Source organism: Narcine bancroftii, chromosome 1 (genome assembly GCF_036971445.1).
Source record: "Narcine bancroftii isolate sNarBan1 chromosome 1, sNarBan1.hap1, whole genome shotgun sequence".
Classification (NCBI taxonomy): Eukaryota; Metazoa; Chordata; class Chondrichthyes; order Torpediniformes; family Narcinidae; genus Narcine; species Narcine bancroftii.
The window spans coordinates 37,342,651-37,367,896 of NC_091469.1; the positions used below are offsets into that span (position 1 = coordinate 37,342,651).

Below are 25,246 nucleotides of genomic sequence, written 5' to 3' on the forward strand. Positions count from 1 at the left end.
TGGTCGGCCACCTGTGAAGAGCTCCTGTCTTTTGCTAATAAAAGCCTTGGTTTGGATCAACAAGTCTTTGGTCCTTTCGACGAGCGCTACAGTGGCAAAGACAAGTTTCGTTCTGGGTTTTTTTTTAACCATCTTCACAAGTGCTCACAAGCATCAAAGATTCAATGTTAATAGAAGCAATAATGAATACATCAAATCAAAAAATGATACTTTCTTAAATATTTCAGTTTAGAGAGAAAGTACAAATTCACTTTAATATAATCAATACAAAAGTAGTACATATTTTTGCAGTAAATTTCTGATTATTAAAGATACAAAGTAACAAAAATGTTGAAATTCCACAAGGCCCATAGCCTTAAAACATACAATAATAAGCAATTATAGAATCACCTACCTCAAAGACCATATGAATATAAGGAGTGAGTTTAATCCGTTCACTGTTTGCAAGACACAGCATCTTGTTATCATCAAGTACTGTATTCATATTTTCAATCCACAAGGCATCAACAGGCCCATCACAGATAATCCATTTGTGTTCTGGACTTTCATCATGGACGGCTGCACGAACACTGAGAGCCATGAGCCCATCATTCCATTCCATTGTAGTGTTGTTTACCTCGCCATACAGTTCACCCATTGTGATTGATTTGGGATTGAGTACATACGTTTTCACTGGCTGATAGTTTGGGTCTGTCTCACCAGCATTATGTAGGGCTCCTAGAGTATCAGCCAGAATCTGATAAACTGTTGTTTTGCCGCTCCCTGTAGGCCCAACCAGCATGACACCATGCCGTACAATCATGGTTTCATACAATTGTATCACCTTAACAATCATTGCAGGAACAGCTTGGAGGCCTTGGTTAATCATGACATCAATAATTGTTTGTTGGAACGAACCATAATCATGATCTGGAATAATAACTCCTGGAAATAAGTCTGAAAGGATTCCACTGAAGGAAAAGAAGAATCATCTCATTATAATCCATTCTATTGTGACCATACAAAGATATGTTATTCAATAAACTTAAGGTGCATTTATCAAGACATCAGAATGGCAGTTTTTTTATGCACAATTGAGAGAGAGAGGAGGAGGAGACACACTCAAGTGCAATTTACCCAAGTGCAGTTGATGTTTTACCCAGAGTGCCACTCAGAAAAATGTAGATTAAAAGGTCGCAAGCCATTGATGTTATTGGGTCAGGGAGGCCCACACACAAAAATGTTTCTCCTAAGCACCAGTATTCTCAGTCAACAATCCATATAAAAATTGAATTTCTCTTTATTAGAATCCTTCTCAATGTATTTCCTTCAATAATTAGCCAACAGATCTTAGGTGATTTATGTCCTCTCATCTTGCCATACAAAACAATTGTAGAGTAATAACACTTCATCCCCTGAACTTGCAGCATAAATGGCCTGAGGCCATTGATCTCTATTTCCTCAAGAACTGCAATCCCCACACAAAGTTAATTTTCCTCAGATGAGCTCAATGCTGAAGGTGTTAAACTCTCGACCCTCTAGGAATATTGGAGGTATAGGTTAATTGGGTGTAAATTGGGCAGTACAGACTCGTAGGCCGAAATGGCCTGTTACCCTATGTCTAAAGTTTTTTTTAAATCAACAATATGGGGTAATCAGTGACAGTAAGAGGAACAAATGTATATTCATTAATAAGGAGATACTTGAGGACCAATATTACAAGTGCATTATCATTCAACTTTGACAAACTCCTAACTAAACTCTATCTGAGGTTGATGTTAAGCCACTCACCCAATTAAGAATTTTAAGAAACTCCTAGGACACAACTATTGAACCAACAGAAGACCAAGCACTGCTATCCAATCTGAATTTTCAACCTGAAGCTGTCTATGAGGAGCTTATATGTTCTCCCCCTTGACTTGCATAGGTTTTCCTTGGGTGCTCCAATTTCATCCCACCCTCAGTATTGTAGGTAAATTGGGTGTAATTGGACGACACAAGTTTTAATTGCTGGAATCCGCTTCTGCTGTGTTGTCAAAAGAAACTCAGCAAATGATCTGATCAATGCAGTGTTTTCTGCATATAGGATCATTTCTCACTGATGTTCTCTCACATAATCTTGTTTCTTTCTTTATGGGGCACCCTAAGTAAGGGGTAGTATGGAATTAAAGTGGTGTCCCACAAGTTTATTTGCCTTTCATTTGAGTTCTGTTGTCAAAGGCAGCACAATGCTGCTGAACAAGCAAGCAATTGGAGATAAGATTCACAGGGTAATTAATCATCCTCATATTAGAGGGAAATGAGTGGGTCAGATAAAATCAATGCTGAGCATTTTGATACAATTTCGAATATTTCAGAATTATTTAATTCACTAGGGCTCGAAAAGTGTTGAAGCCAAAGCACCGCTTAAATGCATGAGCATGAAATTTGTGTTGTTAGTAATTTTTCTCAATGAGCCATGGCAGTGGGTCCAACAATGACACCAACTGTAAAGGAAGTGTTCTTAATATTGTTAAGTATTAAGTTAAACATCACAGGGATGATGACCATGGTGGCGAACCAGTGAGGGGCTCTACGGCTGATGGAACAGTGCATGGAGCGGGGTGCTGGGGTCAATGTGAGAAACCTACAGAACCTGTGGACTGCTGGAGGCTTCTGTTGGGATACGCGCCAGGCTGCAGACTGGTGGAGACTGGCTCATACTGGCTGGATGGGTGCCAGGTATTGGAACCGGGAACTGATAAGGTGTCAAGGGTGCTGGAGGGTCCCTGACTGTGTCAGAGGTTCTGATCTGGAGCTCGGGTTGCTCATGGTTTGGACCGGACTCTGTATGGCTGTGAGGGCTGCAGAAGTGCTAGAGGCAAATCTGTGGACACTCGGTGACTCTGAGGGGACTCTGTTTTGCTTCTCTATCTCTCTGACTGTGTCTGATTGCAAGTCTGACTGTAAGTGGCACTTTAGCAATTCCTGTTGGTGGCGAATCTGTCTGCCTTGCAGCAGGCAAAAGAAATTTCCTGTAATAAGACACTGTTTTATTACTATGACAATAAATTAAATCTTGCATAAATGGTTGAGCTTCTGCTGCTGTTGTAACAACATTCCCACTTGTATGGAACCAAAAGAGTGGGGAGCAGAGACACAGTGCTGCTCCACAGGGCCCTACTACCTGGTCATAATGCCGCTGGACCCATACAGCCTATAAACAGCCAGTTAAAGGAGCTGATGGTGTTTTTTTAAAATCCTGCAATAACTGGGTCTGTGCCCAAGATGGTGGCGACTGTGCTGGGCAGCAAAGTACGAGTGGTTGCAGACTTCAGAGTAATAGTAGATCAGTCCAGTTGACCAGAAATGGGGAACACCCTCCCCCCCCCCCCCCGAGAAAGAGAAGCCGAGGAGACAACCCAACCATGAAGGTGACCGTGGCAGCGGACCAGCAAGGGGCTCAACAGCTGAAAGACCCACATAGGCTGCGGGTGGCTGGCAACGCAGTCAAAGGACTTGCAGAGGCTGTGGGCTAGCAGCGATATGCAGTCGAAGGACCCACATAGGCTTCCGGCTGCTGGAGACTGACTCATGGGAACCAAGTATCAGAATCAAAATTCAAGAGGGTGCTGAGGGCGAGAAGGGCTCCTAAAGAACCTCTGTCACTGAAGGCTTCCCGATCATATCAGAGGTTTGGATCTGGAGCTCAGGTTGCCGATGCTTTGAACTGGAGTCTGTGCAGCTGCAGAGGCTGTGGGAGTGCTGGAGAAAAATCCTCTTGTCTCTGAAGGGACTCACTTTTTCTTCTTAAAATATTTCTACTTTTATTTGGGACTCTCTTTTTCTTCTCTTTCTCCTATTGCTCGGGGCATCAAATAATGTTCATGGTGACTGCTTTACAGCAAACTAAAGTTGAAGTATATTAATGTGTATTACATTTTTAATATTTTACAATAAAAGGAACCTTTGACCTTTGATGCAATTGGCACTGAACAAAATATATTTCAACAGGTGGAATGCCTTGAGAATACAATTGAAAATAAATAGATACAATAAAGGATGTTACAAGTTACAGTAAAAAAGTGTTTGTTCCTTTAGTGTTCAACAAGCTGGTTTGTAGGTCAAGATATCTGAATGGAATCCCCTTCTGTGGCCATAGTCTGGATGCTGAAACACTTCTCTCTCTTTCTCTCCCCCCCCCCCCACCCCCCCATCCCTCTCCCTCTCCCCCACCCACGAGTCTATTCAGATATATACAATGGTATTTGAGAAGCTTCAGCACCAGATGAACAGGCTTTGGACTCCAAGATCAATTAAAGATGGTCTGGTATTGTTGGGTCTATGGGGCATGGTGGGGTGGCGTGGGCAAGGGATGTTGCATTTATGAGTGACTTCTAAATGGTTGACGAGACTGGGTTGTCAATAGTGCCATAATTGCTGACAGTCTGAACTTATCACTGTTTTAACTTCAAGAGCCAAATAAAACAGAATTCAAGTATAATCGTTGCTCCTACATATCTCTATTCTTCAGAAGCAAAAATAACTCCATGTCTGCAACGTCTCTATTCCCATAGGCCATCAATGTGCTTACACAGGATATCTCTCTGGCCCTGCAAGAAACCAGTCTGCTGAAGGGCAGCATTCTTCTGTTTGCACAGAGCAGAAAGCTGTTGGTCATCACTTTACAACCGAGGAACTATGTCAAATCATGGATAGCTAGCTTGTGATCACTGAGAGCAGCATTCTGCTCACAAGTACATCCCTCTGCTCAATGAGGACAAGAAGCTGTTCTTGGCTGTATCTCACTATTTTTTTCAGTGTTACAGCTGTGTATGGAAAGTAAAGCTAGATGATCCAGCATAGTCTGAACAGAAGGATGAAGATTTTGTTTGGGCTCAGTCCATGCTTCCACAGCATTCTACATCGATGGGTGACAGGATTGTTAAGGCACCCTTGCAAATATATATGTGCATAGCTTTCAGAGTGGAGATCAGTACATTCAGGCTCTGCATAAACATCTGGTACAACACCAAAAATTCAAGTTTCTAGGCATTTATTAAGTTATTTTCACAAGCAAAAGAAAAAGAATATATTGGATCAACATTGCTAAATGTTATTTAGCATAACATAACAATCCAAAAATTAATCCCAGAAAGGATACCAAATGTAATACTTATTATGGTGCATTTAAATTAAAATATCCAATACATACCCAAAAAGAATTGCATCATCTGTCAGAAATTTCGGTAGATTAGAATCTCTTAATGCTCTAATTAGCACGACATCCTCATCCAGGTCAGGATTCTCCCTCTTCAATGAACTAAAATAGAAAGAAACACAATTGAAATATTAAATTTTGTAATTGTCTTCAAATCTTGAATCACCAAGTAATATATAAACAAAAGCAATATTTTATACAAATCATTATTTTATTCTAATGAAATATGAACAGACATACTTATGATCACTTATTGAAAGTCAATATAAATATAAATTGAGAACAAAACATTTCCAAATACCATTAACAGGAAAATGCGTATGAAGTTCGGTGAGAATGACACAAAATTAAACAAAACATTAACATTAATTTATGCTAATGAAAAATTTTTACAGTATAATCTTAATCTATATTTATTTCATATCCATCAGTTTGCTGTCTTTCTGTTTCTCTTTCTTCTTCCTGCACCTCATCTCCAGACCACAATTAGTGAGGATTGGTAGGAACATCTCCTCGACAATCTGCATCGGTATCAGAGAACCACAGGACCGTGTTCTTAGCCCCTAACTCTACTTGCTATATACCTATGACTGTGCAGCTCCATACAACAAAAACACCATCTATAAATTAGGTGACGATACCATGGTACCAGGGTTGTATTAAAAGAGGTGATGAATCAGCATCCAGGAGGGAGATTGAAAACTTGGCCAAATAGTGCACCAACAACAGCCTCGCAGTTAATGTTACCAAAACCAAGGAGCTCATTATTGACTTCAGGAAGGTAAAACCAGAGGTGTTTAATCCAGTGATCATTGGGGGATCAGAGATGGAGAGAGTGAGAAAATTTAAGTTCTTGGGAGTCACAATTTGGAGGATCTTTCCTGGACCGAACACACTCCTTTGCTTCCTCAAGAGTTTTAGGAGGTTTGGTCTGACATCAGAAACCCTGGCAAATTTCTACATATGTGTGGTGGAAAGTGTGCTGACTGGCTGCATCATAGTCTGGAATGGGAACACCAAACCCCCTGAGCATAAAGCCCTGCAAATATTAGTGGACACAGCCCAGGACATCACAGGCATAACCCTCCCCATCACTGAGAACATCTACAGGAATGCTGCCATCAGACAGCAGCAGCAATCATCAAGGATTCACACTACCCAGCACATGCTCTGTTCCCACTGCAACAGTCAGGAAAGAGGTATAGATGCCACCAGGTTCCAAAACAGCTGCTACCCCTCACCTTCTGACTCCTCAACAACAAATCAAATCAGGGACTCTTTTAAGGACTCTTACTTTTGCACTTCATTGATTTTTTTTTTACCTTTCTGTATTGCAGCTTTTTTTTTAAACATTTTTTATTTGTTTACATGTGTATGATGAGAACAGATTTTTTTTGCATTACCTATAAGTGATAATTCTGCCTCACCTGCAGGAAGAAGAATTTCAGGATTGTATGTGATGTCATGCATGTACCCTTAACAATAAATCTGAAATCTGTCCACTACCCAAGATATGTTAGTTTTGGGCTGCATATTGATAACAATATATTGTTTAACTAGGGCCCTGCCTGTCTTTTCACCTGTTAGTCTCAACTCTTCTAGTTGATAATATCACCATCATCTTTCCTTGTTACCTGCTATTGAATAGTTACATTAATGTGGTGCACAATTTTCAAAATAAAAAGTAGAGGTTCCGTATATTGTCACGTAATACTAGTTAGAATATAACATACATGAAATTCTTTAATTTTTTCTATTGTAAGGAAGACAGAGAGTCACCACTTGTCTAGCAGCCAGCACAGAAATGAGGTTTACAAGTCCAGTGTACTAACCACTGAGCTATCGGAACCTCTATGGGAAATCTAAGTAAATTAATTCTGTTGGAACATCTCTAAATTTATTCTTTTTTATATTTAGTTTGTTTTTATCTATACTCCCATTTTTTTTTACTCGCTCCATAGGCTCCATTAAATCTAAAAAGTGTACATTTATTATCACAGTAAATACACAAAAGTGGCCATATGCTTCTCCCCTGCCCCTTCTTCCCTTTCCTTGTACCTTTTTATTCAGGTGCCTGACTGCTTTTAGCTCATACATTGATGAAGGGCTTAGGCCCTGTGATTTTACAGATCTATCACCAATGTATATAGTGTATATAGTTACAGTATCTAGGCTGTGCTTACAGCGAATGGCTGAGAGCTAAGCCACGCCTACTGTTTGGGCCATAAAGGGTTGTGTCCCTTGCTAGGTCGGATCATTCTGGACTGGTCGGCCACCTGTGAAGAGCTCCTGTCTTTTGCTAATAAAAGCCTTGGTTTGGATCAACAAGTCTTTGATTCTTTCGACGAGCTCTACAATTTTATTAGCAAAAAAAATTTTTTTTGAAAGGGATGGAGCATCTAACTCAGCCAGAAAAACTTGATATCGACCCACAGTCAGCTACAGCCTTCAAAGCCTTTAAGTTCTGGCTGCTGAACTTTGAAAACTTCCTGAGATTCATTCAGGCAGAGGAGGATAACCAGCGTCTAACAGCGTCTATGGTGTTCTTGAGAGTCTACGAGAACATCCAGGATGAAACCACTTACACCGCAGCCATAAAGGTACTGAAAGAACTGTATGATCAACCAGTGAACAGAGTTCATGCCCGGCTCGTGCTTGCATCGAGGAAGCAACAGCCCGGTGAGTCCAGCAGGGCATATTTACAAGTATTAAAGGCATTTGGCAAGGACTGTAACTGTGTGGACAAAACTGCTGCCGAGATCACAAACGATCTCGTCCGGGATGCCTATGTGGCCGGGCTCCGATCAAACGAAGTGAGGCTGCGCTTGCTCGAACAAGGGGTAGAAAAACTAGAGGACGTGGCCCGGATTGCAATCACAATGGAGGATGCAGCCTTAAAGTCCACTGAGTTCGCTAGGGACTGGACCCCTCGTTCTAATGTGAGTAGAGTGCCCTTCTGCCATTCCTCCCCCCGAGATACTGACGGCCTGTCGGCTGCTGCTACACTGCCCCCTGCGAACCCAAGATGCTATTTCTGCGGGAGGAACAAGCACAGCAGGTCACAGTGCCCAGCAAGAAAAGCCAGGTGCCAGAAGTGCCTTAAAAAAGGCCACTTTGCTGTAGTCTGTAGGTCTAAAATGGCTGCCAGCAAACACAGTGCCTCGTGTGAAGCCCAATCGCCGCTATCCCATTCAAACTCTTCTTCCCCAGAGCTCTCGTCCAATGAGAGCGAGGGCTCCCCTGCACGGCAATGCCTGACGTCACGGAGACGCCGAACCCGGAAGGGGCAGCCCACCCTTGCAACCATGGTGTTGGCCCGCCTCTCGACCCCGTGCGGAACACTCGACCCAGCCTCGGTCCCGACTGTGGCAACCGCTGCTGCTGCCGCTGCCACAGCCACCCCCGCGGCCAACGCTACTGCTGCCCGCTCCCCGTCTGCGCTGCCTACACTGCCGCCGATGTGGCCACCACGACCGACTGGGAACCCGCCGCGGCCAACTAGGTACTCACCCTAGCATCCATCACTGACAACCGCCGGGGTCCGACCGCCGCGACCGACGACCTACCCACCGCCAACCGCGAGCAACTACAAACCCCACTACTTACCTTTCATCTGCCGACGCCGCCACAACAGCACTTCCGGGTGGTCCTCCAACCTGCTCCTACAGCGTTAACTATGTCTATTACATCATCACGTTGCGTGACATCATCACGTTGCGTGACGTCATCAAGCGGAACTCCCCTGTCAACTGCTTCAATAACACTAAACCAGCAATGCTCTCATCCCCTCACCAGAGCAATGGAACTGATTAAAGTGCATGGACATAACACCAATTGCTTATTTGACTCTGGATCAACTGACAGTTTTATCCAGCCAGATCTGGCCCTCCGCTGGGGACTTGACATTATCCCCACTACCCAGAGGATCTCATTAGCGACGAGGTCGCACTCGACTGGGATAAAGGGGTATTGCATCGCCACGCTGGAAGTACAGGGCGTAACAGTCACCCAGTTCAAATTATTCGTCCTTCCCCAATTGCTCGCCACAGTGTTGCTGGGATTAGACTTTCAGTGTCAGTTCCGAACGGTGTCCCTACACTTTGGGAGACCCCATGCCCCCCTCTCGGTCTGCCATCGCCCCACCCCCGAAGCACCCGAGCAACCCGCCCCCATGCCCCGGGGCCAATCCTGCGGCCTTTCCACATTCCGGATTGCCCCGCCAGCACTCTTCGCAAACCTCACCCCTGGCTGGAAGCCTGTGGCCGCCAAAAGTCGGCAATATAGTTACGAAAACAGGCAATTCATTAGGAGTGGGGGGGCGTAGATTGCTGGATGAGGGCATCATCGAACCCAGTTCAAGTCCCTGGAGAGCCCAGGTGGTGGTTGTCAAGAACGGGGAAAAGCTACGGATGGTGGTCGACTATAGCCAGACCATTAACCGCTTCACGCTCCTGGATGTGGTGAACCAGATCGCCCAATACCGCATATTCTCCACCATTGACCTACGTTCGGCCCACCACCAGCTCCCGATCCGCTGTGAGGACCAACCATTCACGGCCTTTGAAGCGAATGGGCGGCTATATCAATTTCTCAGGGTACCATTCGGGGTCACGAATGATGTTGCGGTCTTCCAGCGGGAAATGGACCGGATGGTGGACCAGAACTGGCTAACCGCTACCTTCCCGTATCTGGACAATATCACCATCTGCGGCCACGACACGCAGGACCACCTAGACAAATTTCTTCAAACTGCCCGTCGGCTGAACCTGACTTACAATTTGGACAAGTGTGTCTTCCGGACCACACGACTCGCGATTTTAGGTTGCGTGGTGAAGAACGGGATAGTCATGCCAGATCCTGACCGCATGCGTCCCCTAATGGACTTACCCACCCCCCCACCCCCATACCCAGAAAGCGTTCAAACGCTGCCTGAGCCTTTTCTCGTATTACGCCCAATGGGTTCCACACTACACCGACAAGGCGCGTCCTCTTATCAAGACCACCTCCTTTCCCCTCTCGACCGAAGCCAGAACGGCTTTCGATCGAATCAAATCCGACATCGCCGCTGCAACGCTGCACGCGATCGATGAGTCTGTCCCGTTTCAAGTCGAGAGCGATGCATCCGACTTCGCCCTGGCAGCCACCTTGAACCAGGCTGGTCGGCCTGTAGCCTTCTTCTCCAGAACCCTCCAGGGTCCAGAGAGTAATCACTCCTCGATCGAGAAGGAGGCCCAAGCCATAGTTGAAGCGGCACGTCGTTGGAGACATTACCTCGCTGGGAGGTGCTTTACACTGTTGACTGATCAACGCGCGGTCTCCTTCATGTTCAGCAACACCCAGCATGGTAAGATAAAAAACGACAAAATCGCCAGATGGAGAATCGAACTCTCCACCTTTAACTATGACATCCTGTACCGGCCTGGTAAGCTCAACGACCCGCCTGACGCGCTCTTCAGGGGGACGTCCGCCAGCATACAGATGGACAGACTACAGAAACTCCATGAGGTGCTCTGACATCCAGGGGTCACTAGGTTTGCACACTTTGTGAAGGCGCGCAACCTACCCTACACAGTCGAGGATATCCGCTCCATGACCCGAGCCTGCTCGATGTGCACTGAATGCAAACCCCACTTCTTCCGTCCGAATAACTCTCACGTTATCAAAGCCACCCGCCCCTTCGAGCGTCTTAGCGTAGACATTAAGGGGCCCCTACCGTCGACCAACCGTAATAACTACATCCTTACGGCCATCGATGAGTACTACTGCTTCCCGTTTGCTGTGGCCTGCCCAGACACCACTGCCACCTCAGTGATACAGGCCCTTCACAGTATTTTTGCCATTTCGGGTACCCCAATTCCATCCACAGTGATAGGGGGTCCTCATTCATGAGCACAGAGCTGCAACAGTACCTTCTGGAGTGTGGTATCACTTCAAGCAGGACCACGAGCTATAACCCATGCGGTAATGGCCAGGTTGAGAGGGAGAATGCCACCATATGGAGAGTGGTTACACTGGTTCTTTGCCTCACTGGCAGGAGGTTCTCACTAGCGCCTTACACTCCATCCGCTCCCTCCTATGTACCGCAACAAATGCCACTCCCCACGAAAGGATGTTCCTTTTCCCGAGGAAATCCGAATCAGGAACCACTGTACCGATATGGCTCACCGTCCCTGGCCCCGTCCTTTTGCGACGCCACGTCCAGCACTCAAAGAACAACCCCCCTTGGTCGACCGAGTGACTCTACTCCACGCGAACCCGCATTACGCCTACATTGAGTTCCCAGACGGGCAGGAGGACACTGTTTCGGAGCGGGACCTAGCTCAGGACGCGGTAGACCCAGCAAACACCCCAACCTTCCCCAACTCTTTATTCCCCAGGCCCCGTGCCACAACAGAAGGACCAACAGCACCCCAACGACCCGGGCCACCCTGCCGACAACACGACTGGGAAATTGAGCGAAGGAGCGGTCGCACCCGATGAGCCCGCTGGCGGCACCACTCCAGCGACCCCAATCCCGGCACCACGGCGGTCACGCCGGATGGTCAGACCCCCTGACCGCTACAGTCCTTATCCTATCCCTTCCTTTCATTCTCTCCCTCGTTTTTTTGTTTTTTTTTCAGGGTCAGTTCTCCAAGAAGGGGTGAATGTGATAGTACAGATCTATCACCAATGTATATAGTGTATATAGTTACAGTATCTAGACTGTGCTTACAGCGATTGGCTGAGAGCTAAGCCACGCCTACTGTTTGGGCCTTAAAGGGTTGTGTCCCTAGCCAGGTCGGATCATCCCGGACTGGTCGGCCACCTGTGAAGAGCTCCTGTCTTTTGCAAATAAAAGCTTTGGTTTGGATCAACAAGTCTTTGATTCTTTCGACGAGCTCTACAGGCCCAAAACGTTGGTTAGATATCTTTGCCACCTATGGATGCTGTGGGGCCTACTGATTTTCTCCAGCATTTTTGTGTATTTTCTACAATCATAGCATCTGCAGACTTTCTTGTTTCACTACATTTATTATCACATCTCAGTTTCTTTTGCATGTTCAAAGAAGTAAATTAGGATGATCTTTACCATTTTAAATACATACTGACTAATCTTATATTTTAATTTTTAATATTTTCTATTTGAAATAACCTTAGTCTCTTCACCATCACTTAAATATAGAAATCATATTGGCACTTTTGGTAAGCAGACACCAATTTCTTTTTTGAATTATTTTTAAAATTACATAATAGTAGCTCTTATCTTTCCCAAACTTATTTCAATTATGACATTCAATTTCAAGATTAATATCATAGCATTGACTGATGTATTGATTTTTAATATTCATGAACAAATTAGCATTGATCTGAAATGCCACAAAATATCAAACCAACTACAGCATGAAATGGTGTAGCAACCACCTAACAGATTCTTGATGGTCTTCTTTGAATTCAATTAAAGACTAATAGTTCAGTAATAGGGATAATGGTAATTCCAATTTTATACAAAAATGGAAAAAAATCCACTACGTTTATTTTTCTCTACATATTATAAAGAACAAACACATTTGAATTTATTTTCTTACCCAGCCATGACAAGTACAGATTTGACTGCTCTCATGCCAAAGTCATAATGATCCTGCTGGGATAGCTGCTCACTACATAATTTGTACATCTGGGTCATCTTTCTGGCTAAAACTTTGCTAGATTCAAAGCCTTCTGAGTACAAAATGACCTAAAATGAGCAAAAACAAATTAATACTTGGTGAGCAGGGATTTATGATTGTCTTTGGTAATTTTAACTGCATTTATCAAATGAATGATTAAACATCCACATATGCAAGTTTACTTCTCATTTTAAACTATGTGGCAGAGATTGCAATGTCACCTATTCAAATCCAGTTGACAATCTTTACACGTTCATCAGAGATTGATGACCTACTGTAGGCCTAGACAGCTTGGTGGCTCATGGTAGGGCAAATGAATAATGGTTGCACAAAAGATTTTTAAAGGAGAAAGGTGAGTATGAGATATTATATTTAGATTGAAAAGTGATAGAGAAGATCAAAGTTATTTAAAAATTTGTATAGAAAGACAAGAATTTTACTAGGAACAACAAAGGTTAGAAAGAGTTATGACCATGCACTTGTGCATTTGGCATCTGAGTACAGGAGCAGGGACATTATTTTACCACTGTACAAAATATTGGTTGAAACCACACTTAGAGTATTGTGCAAAATTTTAGTCACTCAGATGTTGGAAAGACATCATTCAGCTGGAATGGGTACAGTAAAGATAGATGGGAATGTTATCTTGAATTATAAGGAGAGATTGAGACTTTTCTTCCTTGACCACTGGAAATTACGAGGGGAGCCTAAAAGAAATTTATAAAAATAATGAGAGGCATAGATAAAGGCATAGTCTTTATCCCAGGGGAGTAAAATCTAAAGATAGAAAGCATATATTTAAGGCAAGAGGGGAAAGATTTAAAAGGAATCCAAGGGCACCTTCTTCACAAAGAGGGTGATGCGTATATGAAACGAGCTGCCAGAGAAAATGATAGAATCAAGGATAACTTTAATGTTCAAAAGGCATTTAGACAGGAAACATTCAGGGGGATGCAAGCCAAACACAGGCCGAAAGGCCTGTTTCCATGTTGTCAACCAAATAAACATGAACAAAAACAGCTCAACAGTTTGATTACCTCAGCAATAAGGGCATAGTTTGGAACCATCATTGCAATAGGTCTGAAAAGAGACTTCAGATTATCTGGTAGTTCTGTTCTTCCAGCATAACCAGGGTTCATAGTGATGAACGCTGCACAAGACATGACCAGTTTAATTTCTCTGCCTTCAAACATGAAACGGGAGAGCTATGTAAAAGAAACAAACATTCCACTGTTATATTTCCTGATTTTTTTTCTTTTAACGGACCAGCTCATTGATTAGCATTGAATCAGAATTTATTGTCATGAACAAGTCATGAAATTTCTTGTTTTGCAGCAGCGTCACAGAGCAAATATTTAAATAAACCACCTTACAACAATAAATAAAGAGTTCATGAAAAGACAAAGTAAGGCAGTGTCTGGTTCACTGATCATTCAGAAATCAGATGATAGAAGGAAAAAAGCTGTCCTTGTGGTACTGAGTGTTTGTCTTCAGGCTCCTGTATCTTTTTCCCAATGGTACCAGAGTGAAGAGGGCATAGCCTGGATGGGTTAATTGAGGATATAGCCTGTTTTCTTAAGATATTGCCTCTTGTAGGTGTCCTCAATGGAGTGAAGACTGGTACCCATGATGTCGCAGGCTGAGATAATAACCCTCTGGAGTTTTTTCTTGTCCTGAGCATTGGCATCTCCTTACCAGGCAATCATACAACCAGCCAGAATGCTTTCCATGGCTTTCCTGTAGAAGTTTGGGAGTCTTTAATGACATATGGAATCTCCTCAAACACCTCACAAAGTATAGCCGCTGGCAAGCCTTCATCATGATTGCAGCGACATGAAAGCTCCAGGACAGATCCTTGGAGATTTTGACACCCAAGAATTTGAAGTTCTTGACTGTCTCCACTACTGAGCCCTCAATGAGGACTGGGTCATGTTTCTCTGACTTCCTCCTGAAGTCCACAATCAACTCCTTGGCTTTGCTAACATTGAGTGCAAGGTTGTTGGTGTGACACCACTCAACGAGTTGATCTAGCTCCCTCCTGTACGCTTCGTCATTGCCGTTTGTGATTCTGCCAACAATTGTGGTGTCATCAGCAAATTTCTAGATAGCATTAGAAATGTGCCTGGCCACACAGTCATGGGTGCATAGTGAGTAGATCAGAGGGCTAAGCACGCATCCTTGAGGTGTCCCTGTGTTGATCATCAGTGAGGAGGAGATATCATTTTCAATTCATATTGACTGTGGTCTTCTGATTATGGTACAGTTGCTGAGGAGGGTGCAGAGCCCCAGGATTTGGATCTTCTTGACCAGCACTGAGGGAATAATGGTGTTGAAGGCTGAGCTGTAGTCTATGAAGAGTAGCCATATGTATGAGTTGCTGTTTTCAAGGTGATCCAGAGCTGAGTGGAGAGCCAGTGATATTATATCTGCTGTGAAGTGATTGTGGTGATAGGCAAATTGTAGTGGGTCCAGTACTTTGCTAAGGTACATATTATTTCTGGATATGACCAACCTCTCAAAGCATGTCAACAATTTAGAGCAACAAAGGAAGAAAAATGTATGGGGAAAAAAACCATATCAAAACAGTGATGTTACCTTTGCTGCTTTTGCAGTTCGAATTGTGATGAGTTGCTGTGCAATGACAGAAAGAACTTCAATATCAATTCGGTTGAATTCATCAAAGCAACACCAGGCTCCTGATTGAGCTAAACCACTGAAGAATCGTCCCATCATCTAAAAAATAATATTTAAACGGTAAGCTGGCCATTGATTTTAAAAAAGCCAATAAAAAAATAATTTTCCTAGCTAAATCTATTGGCCCACATTTTATAGTTGTAGATGAGGTGCAACGGTTAGCTTAGCAATTAATGCAACACTGTTACAGGGCCAGTGACCCAGGTTCAAATACGGTGCTGTAAGGAGTTTGACCATTCTCCCCGTGTCTAGGTGGGTTTCCTCCAGGTGCTCCAGTTTTCTCCCACTGTTCAAAACAGAGTGGGAGGTGTATTGGTGAACCAGGTAAAAATGAAACATGACAGTCATAGACTGAAGATTGGTAGATGCCAGACAAAGGGAAAGAAAGGCAACAGAAACAAGGGGTCACGTGGAGAAAGATGAAACATACAACAGACAATAATGAAGAGCAGACATGGTACAGAGAAGGAGAGAGGAGACTCATTACCTAAAATGAGAAAATTCTACATTCATACCATTGAGCTGTAGACTTACCAATGAAATACAAGGGATTACTCCTCTTTTGTCTGTCTCCTTTCCCATCCAGCACTTCAACTACTCCCATCCTCCCTCTTCTTTGCTTCCGCTCCCTTCCACCACAGTCTCTCTGCTGTATTCTTCCACTCTCTTCACCCTTTTCAGTTCCATCTGGCCTCTCTTTATACCACCGTTATCTACTTATCAGATCAGCATTGTGTGATAATACAGATTCTATCACCAATGTGTACATGTACAGATTATAGTGTAGGATGACTGTGATTGGCTGAGAGTGTAGCCACACCTACTGGCAGGTCTTAAAGGATTGCTCCTAGCCAGACCAGGTCATTCTGGACTGGTTAACCTACTTGTGATATGCTCCAGTCTTTTAGTTAATAAAAGCCTTGGTTTGGATCCACAAATCTTTGCTTCTTTCGACGTGCTCCACACACTGGAAGCCTTTGTCTTCTAAAAACCCACTCCATCCTATGTGAGTAATTTTCCTCCACCCAACTTTTGTTTTTCTTGTATCCATCATGTTTTTCCTCTACCTGGTTCACTAAAACCACATGGGAACATGCCTCCCAGCAGGTCCTCTTCACTTTGGCTTCCGTACTACACATTCCCTGACTAGATAAAGAGTTTATGCTTGAAAGTTGGTCATTATTTTTCATCCAATGATGCAACTTGACCTACTGAGTTCTTCCAACAGAGGTTGTTTAGCATCTGATTCCAGCATCTGTAGTTTCCAATGAGTGTTCAATTCACTGCATGTCTAAACAAACTGATAAAACCTTTTAAAATAGAGGAAATACAAGATATATTAAAAAAGCTACCAAACAATTAAACGCCTGGGGAGGATGGACTCCCAATAGAATTCTTAAAACATTTAAAGAGTTACTAATTCCTCCTCTCCTGGAAGTAATGAACCAGATTGAAGAAATACAAAACATGTCAGATTCATACATAAGAAATTGAAGGAATATGAAGAAATATCAGGGTACAAGATCAACGCAAATAAAAGTGAAGTGATGCCAATGAGTAATGCGGATTATACAAAATTTTTAAAAGAATCACCATTTAAATGGCAAACACAATCAATCCAATACCTAGGTATTAGACTAGATAATAATCTAGGCCATCTATACAAATTAAATTATCAGCCATTAATGAAGAAATTACAAGATGACTTAGAACATTGGAAATATTTACCACCAACACTGATAGGAAGTGTAAATTGCATTAAAATGAATATCTTCCCAAGGATACAATACCTATTTCAATCGTTACCAGTTCCCTTAACAGAGAAATTCTTCAATGAACTAAAGAGAATAATAAGGAAATTCTTATGGAAAGGGTGGAAACCGAGGATAGTGCTAGATAAATTAACAGAATGGTACAAACAAGGGGCCTTACAGCTACCAAACTTTAAGAATTTCTATAGAGCAGCACAATTAAGATATTTATCAGATTTTTATCAAACAAGGGAAAAACCAAATTGGACCAGGTTAGAGCAAGATAAAATAGGGGAGATGGTACCAGAACATATACTTTATAAGTGGGATCAAAAACTGGTGCAATATAGAAGTTCACCAGTACTGCACCATCAGCTCAACATTTGAAAGAAGATTCACATAGAAAGGAAAAAAACAAATTACGAACTACCAAAATTATTATTGACGCAAAATCAACTAATCCCTTTCACAATAGATAACCTTTCCTTTAGAGAATGGGAGAGAAAAGGGATCAAAAGAATAGAAAATTGTTTTTTGGGATATAATTTATTATCTTTTGAACAAATGAAGTACAAATATGGAATAACTCATGGTACAATGTTTGCATACCACCAACTGAAAACCTACCTAAAGGACAAATTGGAAAGCAGGCTGAGGTTACCAGAAGGGAGTAGCTTTGAATATGTGATTACAGACACAATGATAATTAAAAGATTTATAACAAGCATGTACATCAAGCTGCAAGAGAAAGAGAATGATGAAATAAGCTGTAAACCCAAACAAATGTGGGAACAAGATATAAACATAAAGATAAAAAATTGAAAATGGGAAAAGCTATGCTCCGGAACTATGAGAAGACACAAGAGCAACTCTTTGCAGACGAAGCCGCTTTAGTTGCCCACTCAGAGCCAGCTCTTCAGCGCTTGACGTCCTGTTTTGCGGAAACTGCCAAAATGTTTGGCCTGGAAGTCAGCCTGAAGAAAACTGAGGTCCTCCATCAGCATAGCGCCTTTGGAAGACTACACAAAAGAGTCTGGAAAAACAACCAACTGAAAAACCTCACAAAGATTAGCTTATACAGAGCTGTTGCCATAACCACACTCCTGTTCGGCTCCGAATCATGGGTCCTCTACCGGCATCACCTACGGCTCCTAGAACGCTTCCACCAGCGTTGTCTCCGCTCCATCCTCAACATTCATTGGAGCGACTTCATCCCTAACATCGAAGTACTCGAGATGGCAGAGGCTGACAGCATCGAATCCACGCTGCTGAAGATCCAACTGAGCTGGGTAGGTCACGTCTCCAGAATGGAGGACCATCGCCTTCCCAAGATCGTGTTATATGGCGAGCTCTCCACTGGCCACCGTGACAGAGGTGCACCAAAGAAGAGGCACAAGGACTGCCTAAAGAAATCTCTTGGTGCCTGCCACATTGACCACCGCCAGTGGGCTGATATCACCTCAAACCGTGCATCTTGGCGCCTCACAATTCGGCAGGCAGCAACCTCCTTTGAAGAAAACCGCAGAGCCCACCTCACTGACAAAAGACAAAGGAGGAAAAACCCAACACCCAACCCCAACCAACCAATTTTCCCCTGCAACCTTGTCTGCCTGTCCCGCATCGGACTTGTCAGCCACAAACGAGCCTGCAGCTGACGTGGACATTTACCCCTCCATAAATCTTCGTCCGCGAAGCCAAGCCAAAGAAAAAACTCATGATACAATATAATTGGTTACACAGGTTATATATCTCGCCCCAAAAGTTAAATAAATGGGACCCAACAATACCAGATAGATGTTTTCGCTGTAAGAAGGAAACAGGAACAACAATACATGCAATTTGGGCATGTGAGAAAGTGAAAAAGTTTTGGGAATATCTAAATCAGGTATTGAATAAAATCACAAAAAGCAACATACCAAAAAATCCAGAGATTTTTCTTCTAAGTAATACAAGTAAAGAATTAGGCCTCAAACTGGATGAAGCACAAAAAAGATTTATTATGATAGCCTTAGCAGTAGTAAAAAAATGTAAAATGTCAACCTTGAAATCAGAAGAGAGCCTGAGAGTACAGCAATGGTACATAGAAATGAATAAATGTATTCCATTGGAAAAAATAACATATAATTTAAAAAATAAAGTCACATTATTTGAATAAATTTGGGAACCGTACATGGAACACAACAGAGAGGGCCTACCACAGACCTCCACCCCCTAAAATGATAAGAATGAGAAGAAGACGAAATGAACTGCCCCAGTGTGTAAATGTAGATGACACAATTTTCTTGTTTATTTTCATTGTGTGATGATATTGTTTAATGGGTTTATTGTATTGTATATGTTGAACGTTTAGTGGGTTTGGAGGGGGCTGGGAAGAAGGGAGGGAAGGGAGGGGGAAAAGGGGAGAAAATGACACTGTGTATATTCAAGAGGGAAATGTTTGTGTGTAGTTTGGTTAATATGGTTCATAGTGTGAAAAATAAAAATAAAAATTTTAAAATTCAGTGCATGTCTCTGGGCTGTGCTGCTCACAGCTTTTTACAGCACAATCTGGGGAAAGCATTAAGAATTAGTGTAAATTTAATTACTTACAGCTAGACCAGCTACAAATATCCAAAAAATGTTTGTTAGTTGCCTGTTAAAGTGACAATTTAGTGTATTAATTGTATCAGTGGTGTACTTAGAAATTATTACTTGTCTTAATTAATTATGTTTTCTGCCATTTCCTCAGGAATAATGCATACTGAAATATATACATATCAATTTTAAATTTTTTTACAACATTTCCTGTTGTAATCATATGTGTATGTTCAAATGTGTAGTATTCTGCAGGTTGAAAAATGTGTTTTTGTTTCTGAATGTGGTGTGAGAATTCTTTAATATTATTGATGCTAAATCTAACTTTATTACATAAAGTTATTTATTAGATTGAGCAGCATTCCATGCAAGGAGAAACAGCATTAATGATTTAGAACACATTCTTCTCATGAAGTCTTTCGGTTGAAGCAGTAACTCTTCTCTCTCAAGGTGCTGCCAGCTGAACATTTCCATTATTTTCTGACTTTATTTCAGATTTTCAGCATCTGCAGTTTTTAATGTTTGTATCAGTTCACAGCTACTAGGTGCCTGAGAGCATCATAACAAGGTATAGTCTCACCATAGATTTCTGAATTTTTGTGATTAGCTTTTTTTCACTGCTTCACTGGTAATCACAGATTCTGAACTGAGGTTATTTCCATTGTAATGTACTTTTCTGAATAGCCTTCAAAAATTGTTGATCGTTAACTCACTTTATAATCTAATCCTTCTGAGCAATTAAAGACCACACATTGAATGGCCAGAGCCTTAGCCAGGTCTTTGGTAGTTTCAGTTTTTCCAGTACCAGCAGGGCCAGCTGGAGCTCCTCCTAGATCTAACTGCAGAGCTCCCATAAGGCAGAGATAACAACGATCCTAGCAAGACAAAGGTGACTCATTCAGTTATATCTATGCATGCATTACACATCCTGCAAAAAAAAAATGAATAGGGAATGAGTGAAATATTATTTAAATAAAAATGGACTGGGCAATTGTTCAATTGGCTGAGTTTTCAGCAATAAGGATAAACAAATCTTTCACAGTTTTCTAATTTTACCTCTGCTGGCAGTAATTCTCTTATTTAAAGATACTGTTAACTTTTGACCACTTCTCGCTGTCAATACCAAGAAACTGGAGGAAATAAATCATTCACCAAATCACTCCAGTAATATCAGATTATTACAGCATCTAATAGTCTGAGATTCTCTGATCTCAGAAGCTAAGCAGGCTCAGGACTGGTTAGTACTTGGAGGGGAGACTGCCTCAGAACACCATGTGCTGTAGGTTTCTGTAAGGGGTGCTGGACAAAATGGCAGTTCTATGAATTTCATGCATGTTACTTTCTAAATGTAGTATTACAAGACAATAATGGAACCTTTACTTAAACTGATAAATTACTGATTCAAATCACAGCACAAAGTAAAAGGTGTCAAAAATTTTCCAGAATTTCAGATCAACAAGAAAAAATAAACAAAAGTTTCACATCAAAGATTTTTTTAAAAGAAAATCAATCAGCAGATTTAACGTTTTACCCTAAGATTCAACATAATTGTTAATACCAGAAATAATGACAGAAAGAGGATTTTTTTTTTAAAACAGTTGAAACATCCAGCAATTAATATTTCTATTGTAAACTCTCTATTTTAAAAGTCAGAATATACTTACAGTAAGTGGTGTAATGACCAGACGAGGGGATGCTCCAAGATATTCATAGCCATATGTGTAGTTAGATAAGGCCATCATAGCTACACAGTTGTCAGCATCAAGATCCCAGTAATAGCGCAACTGTCTCTGCCACTCAAAGTTATTTACATTATCCACCTACCCACATGAATCAATGAACAATATTTACATAAAATGAGCCCTGTTTAAAAAAGTTATTTTCATATTACTATATTGAAATTACTATACAAATACAAGCCACTGCCTTTTTTAACTGTTTTGGTTAACATTTTCAAATTACATTAATGTAAAATCAATATGTGATAGTACTATTAATTGGTTAATAACCCACAATAATTGATTTCATTAGGTTCATATTCACAATGATGGTCAGTAAAATATGCCTACCAAATACTTTACCCATGATTTAACACCACCAGTGCAGACTTTACCATGCCTGTACTCTTACAGAGAATTAATGGCTTCTCTTCACCCATTTATCCACAGCTTTCATTGTGCCATTTTTATATCTACTCTTCCAAATCTAATCTTCCTCTAATTATTCCATTATTCCTTAAATCTTCTAGTTTTTTAAAAAAAACTTTATTTAATTTATTCCAACTTGGAGTGTGTTATGTAAGTTATATTTCTGTCATTCCTATTACTATTACAGTTGGATCTGGCACATATTTAAAATTAATCAAACTAGATTACGTTTATTTCCATTTCTTGTAAATGGCTAACTCTTAATCCAACACTTTAGACTTTTTCAAAAAACCAAATACCGTATATCCTGGATTTTGCATTGATCACTAATGTTCCAATCTAATTCGTGGAATTTGAATTGCAAAATTTCTTCGAGCAACAATGGTAAATCACCTTTTATGTTGGGTATGCAATAGAAAACAGTTTTGCACCCATTCTAAAATTGCACCACAACATTTTTCCTCATCCAAACATTCTTGGAATGTTTTCTAACATATTTTTAACTTTTGTTACTCTGACAAAGCATTTTAATTAACCTCACCTTTCCCTTTATTTTTTTCTGTGTATTTAATAAAATAATCAATTAAAATAAGATTTACCTTGAAATTATTCAGAGTATATAAGATGGTACATTAAACCAGCATTATTTGAGAACCTGACTAATTTTGTGCAAGGAACAATATACTGTAACTATAATTACATAAGAAACATGATTAGTAGCAGGCCAAATTACCCCTTGATCCCACTCCACCACTGAATAAGATTGTAATAAGATTGTAGCTGAGAGGAGAGAAATTTGTCATCTCTCTCAGTTCAACAACCTCTATTTCACCATAGGTTAAGCCTGACCTGGATTTTACTCAGGTCAGTAAAGTTCACTTTGTGTTTCTCTTTCTCTCTGCATGGCCTAATCTGCTTCATATTCCTACTCCTCTGCATTATTCTAACTTTTTAATTCCTTTGTTCACGTTATCTCTGTCTAACCAAATTTATTAACCAATCATCCTGGTTACTTCATCAATAAAGCCAGTTCACTCCTTCATCAATAGCTTATCAACTTTGCAATCTTAACCTGATCCCATCAAAGGTATTCCCTTTGTCTTACCCATCATTCCCCTCCCACACTGTAACTTAAAACTAATATTTTCTCTATTCCTTAGTCCCAATGAAGGGTCTTTGACCCAAACATTAACCTGATCTCTTTCTACAGAGGGTGCCTGGCCTGCTGACCACTTTTTTCTGTTTTTATTTCAGATTGCTATCATCTGCAGATATTTCATCATTGAGTTAACTTATTCAATAGTTTCTGTAAAATAACTTCTTCATCCTATTGATCAACATATTGTCCAATGCAATCTATCTATCCTTAAATAGGAGGACCAGAACTATACAATGAAGTCCAGTCACCAAGTTGCCAACATGTTAAGGAGGTCAATCCACAGGACCATAAGAGCAGCAGAGAGGATTACTGTGGTCTCTCTATACCAACCTCTCCTCGTTGATGAGATCTACTGGGATCATTGTCAGAAGAGGGTGCAAACAGCATCTTTCAGCTACTCCCAACAGAAAAGAAATTTAGGAGTATCAGAGACAGTACGACTAGGCTGAAAAACAGCTTCCTCCCATAGGCAGCAGGACTGAATGACTGAATGAACTGCTCATACTAACCCTCCGAGACTCTACTATTTATTAAACAATATTTATTTTTATATACGTACTGCATATGTATCATTTGTCTGAATGCGTGTTTGTCTAGTTGTGAATTTGCATGTTTTTGACTGAAGACCAGAGAACGCTATTTCATCAGGTGGTACTTGTACCATAAACTTGAACCTTGCACAATTAGAATATGAGCTCTCTACTTTTCTGCTGCACCTCTCTTGCAAAAAAGCTCACATTTCATTTACCAGGGACAGCTGTACAGAGCAATTAGAAGTCTGCAGTCCCCCTCCATTTGAACAATATTCTGCTTTTCTATTCTTTTTACTAATGTCAACAAAATCTGATTTTCCCACACTGCCAAATTTTTGCTCTCACTTATCGATGTTCTTTTTGTTCACACCCCAAATCATTATGCTTCACAGAGCAGACTGGCAGACAACAATCTCACACAAGGCCCTTTCTTCTGCCAGTTCCACCATTTTCATGACCAATGAAAAGTCAATAATGTGCCGCTGTACCACTTTTAAGCACCAGGTGTAGATCATAACAACAAATCTTTTTGGGAGTTCAAAATACCTTTTCTTTAACTAGTTCAGTAACAATGTCTCTTGCGTGAACATCAATGGTAATAAGAGCAGTCACAATGCTCCGGTGAAGAGTTAAGAGCTTGCTTCGAACCAATGTAGCCAGAGCATTTAGTCTCTGCAAAGAGAAATAACACACTTACCAGATTTGAGCAAAAGCATTTTATATTGCTGCAACATTGGGGATACCCTTTTTCCGATCATAATCAGAACAAAATAGATTCATAATAATATATGCATGCCAAGATACCCAAACAAAATCTAAAATGCCAAATTTAAAAAATATAGTGGTGTTATGACTGCAAACAATAAAAGGATTCTTTGAATTTATTCGTTTTCAAACATATTTTTAGTATTAAGCAGCAATTCCAATTTCCATTAACGTTTCAAAGCCTCTGAATTTGAACGTATTATAACAAAAGAAGTTAAAAGTTTAATTTTTCATAAATAGATCTTTGCCCAAAGACGTACGGGATGGGTAGGTTAATTGGTCACGTACGTATATTTGGCTGGCACAGGCTTGTGTGCCAGAGGGGCTTACTCTAAATTTACTATTAAAATTAAGTATCAAGCAGATAGACCCTGTGCTGACTAAAATGAAAATTAAAGCTCGATCAAGGTTACCTCAAAGTTGGTCTTTTCAAACTCAGTCATGACTGTAATATGATCATGGTCATTGCCCTCTAAACAACGGTGCAAATCACGACACCACATTAGCTGTGAAATGGTCAATATAACCTGCATGACGGAAACCACATTAAAGGACATCGAGTTAAATGAGAAAATCTGAGATCTGTGGTCTAATGGCATACACAAATTGCTGAAGAAACTCAGTGGTCACACGACATCCACAAAAAGAAAAAGGAAACTAACATTTCGGGAATGCAAAAGTTGGGACCCCATGATTCAGCTCTACAAGGTGTTGGTGAGACCACACTGACAGTATTTTGTGCAGTTCTGGTCACCCATCTATAAGATGGTCTGAAATGGAGATTCACCAGGATGCTTC

The 25,246-nt window shown here is 41.2% G+C and overlaps 1 protein-coding gene across 10 annotated transcripts in view; it reads right to left on the reverse strand.

The window, feature by feature from the left end:
* Positions 1–25,246, reverse strand: part of dnah6 (dynein, axonemal, heavy chain 6) — a 362,044-nt gene that overhangs the window by 208,246 nt on the left and 128,552 nt on the right. For all 10 annotated transcript variants that reach the window (XM_069923917.1, XM_069923897.1, XM_069923911.1 and 7 more), the window contains 9 exons: positions 24,862–24,975; positions 24,230–24,355; positions 21,509–21,664; positions 20,558–20,719; positions 15,421–15,558; positions 13,863–14,030; positions 12,745–12,893; positions 5,174–5,281; positions 395–950 (listed from right to left, as the gene is read on the reverse strand). In XM_069923917.1, coding sequence (XP_069780018.1) covers positions 395–950; positions 5,174–5,281; positions 12,745–12,893; positions 13,863–14,030; positions 15,421–15,558; positions 20,558–20,719; positions 21,509–21,664; positions 24,230–24,355; positions 24,862–24,975 — 1,677 coding nt within the window. The remainder of the gene's footprint in view (positions 1–394; positions 951–5,173; positions 5,282–12,744; positions 12,894–13,862; positions 14,031–15,420; positions 15,559–20,557; positions 20,720–21,508; positions 21,665–24,229; positions 24,356–24,861; positions 24,976–25,246) is intronic.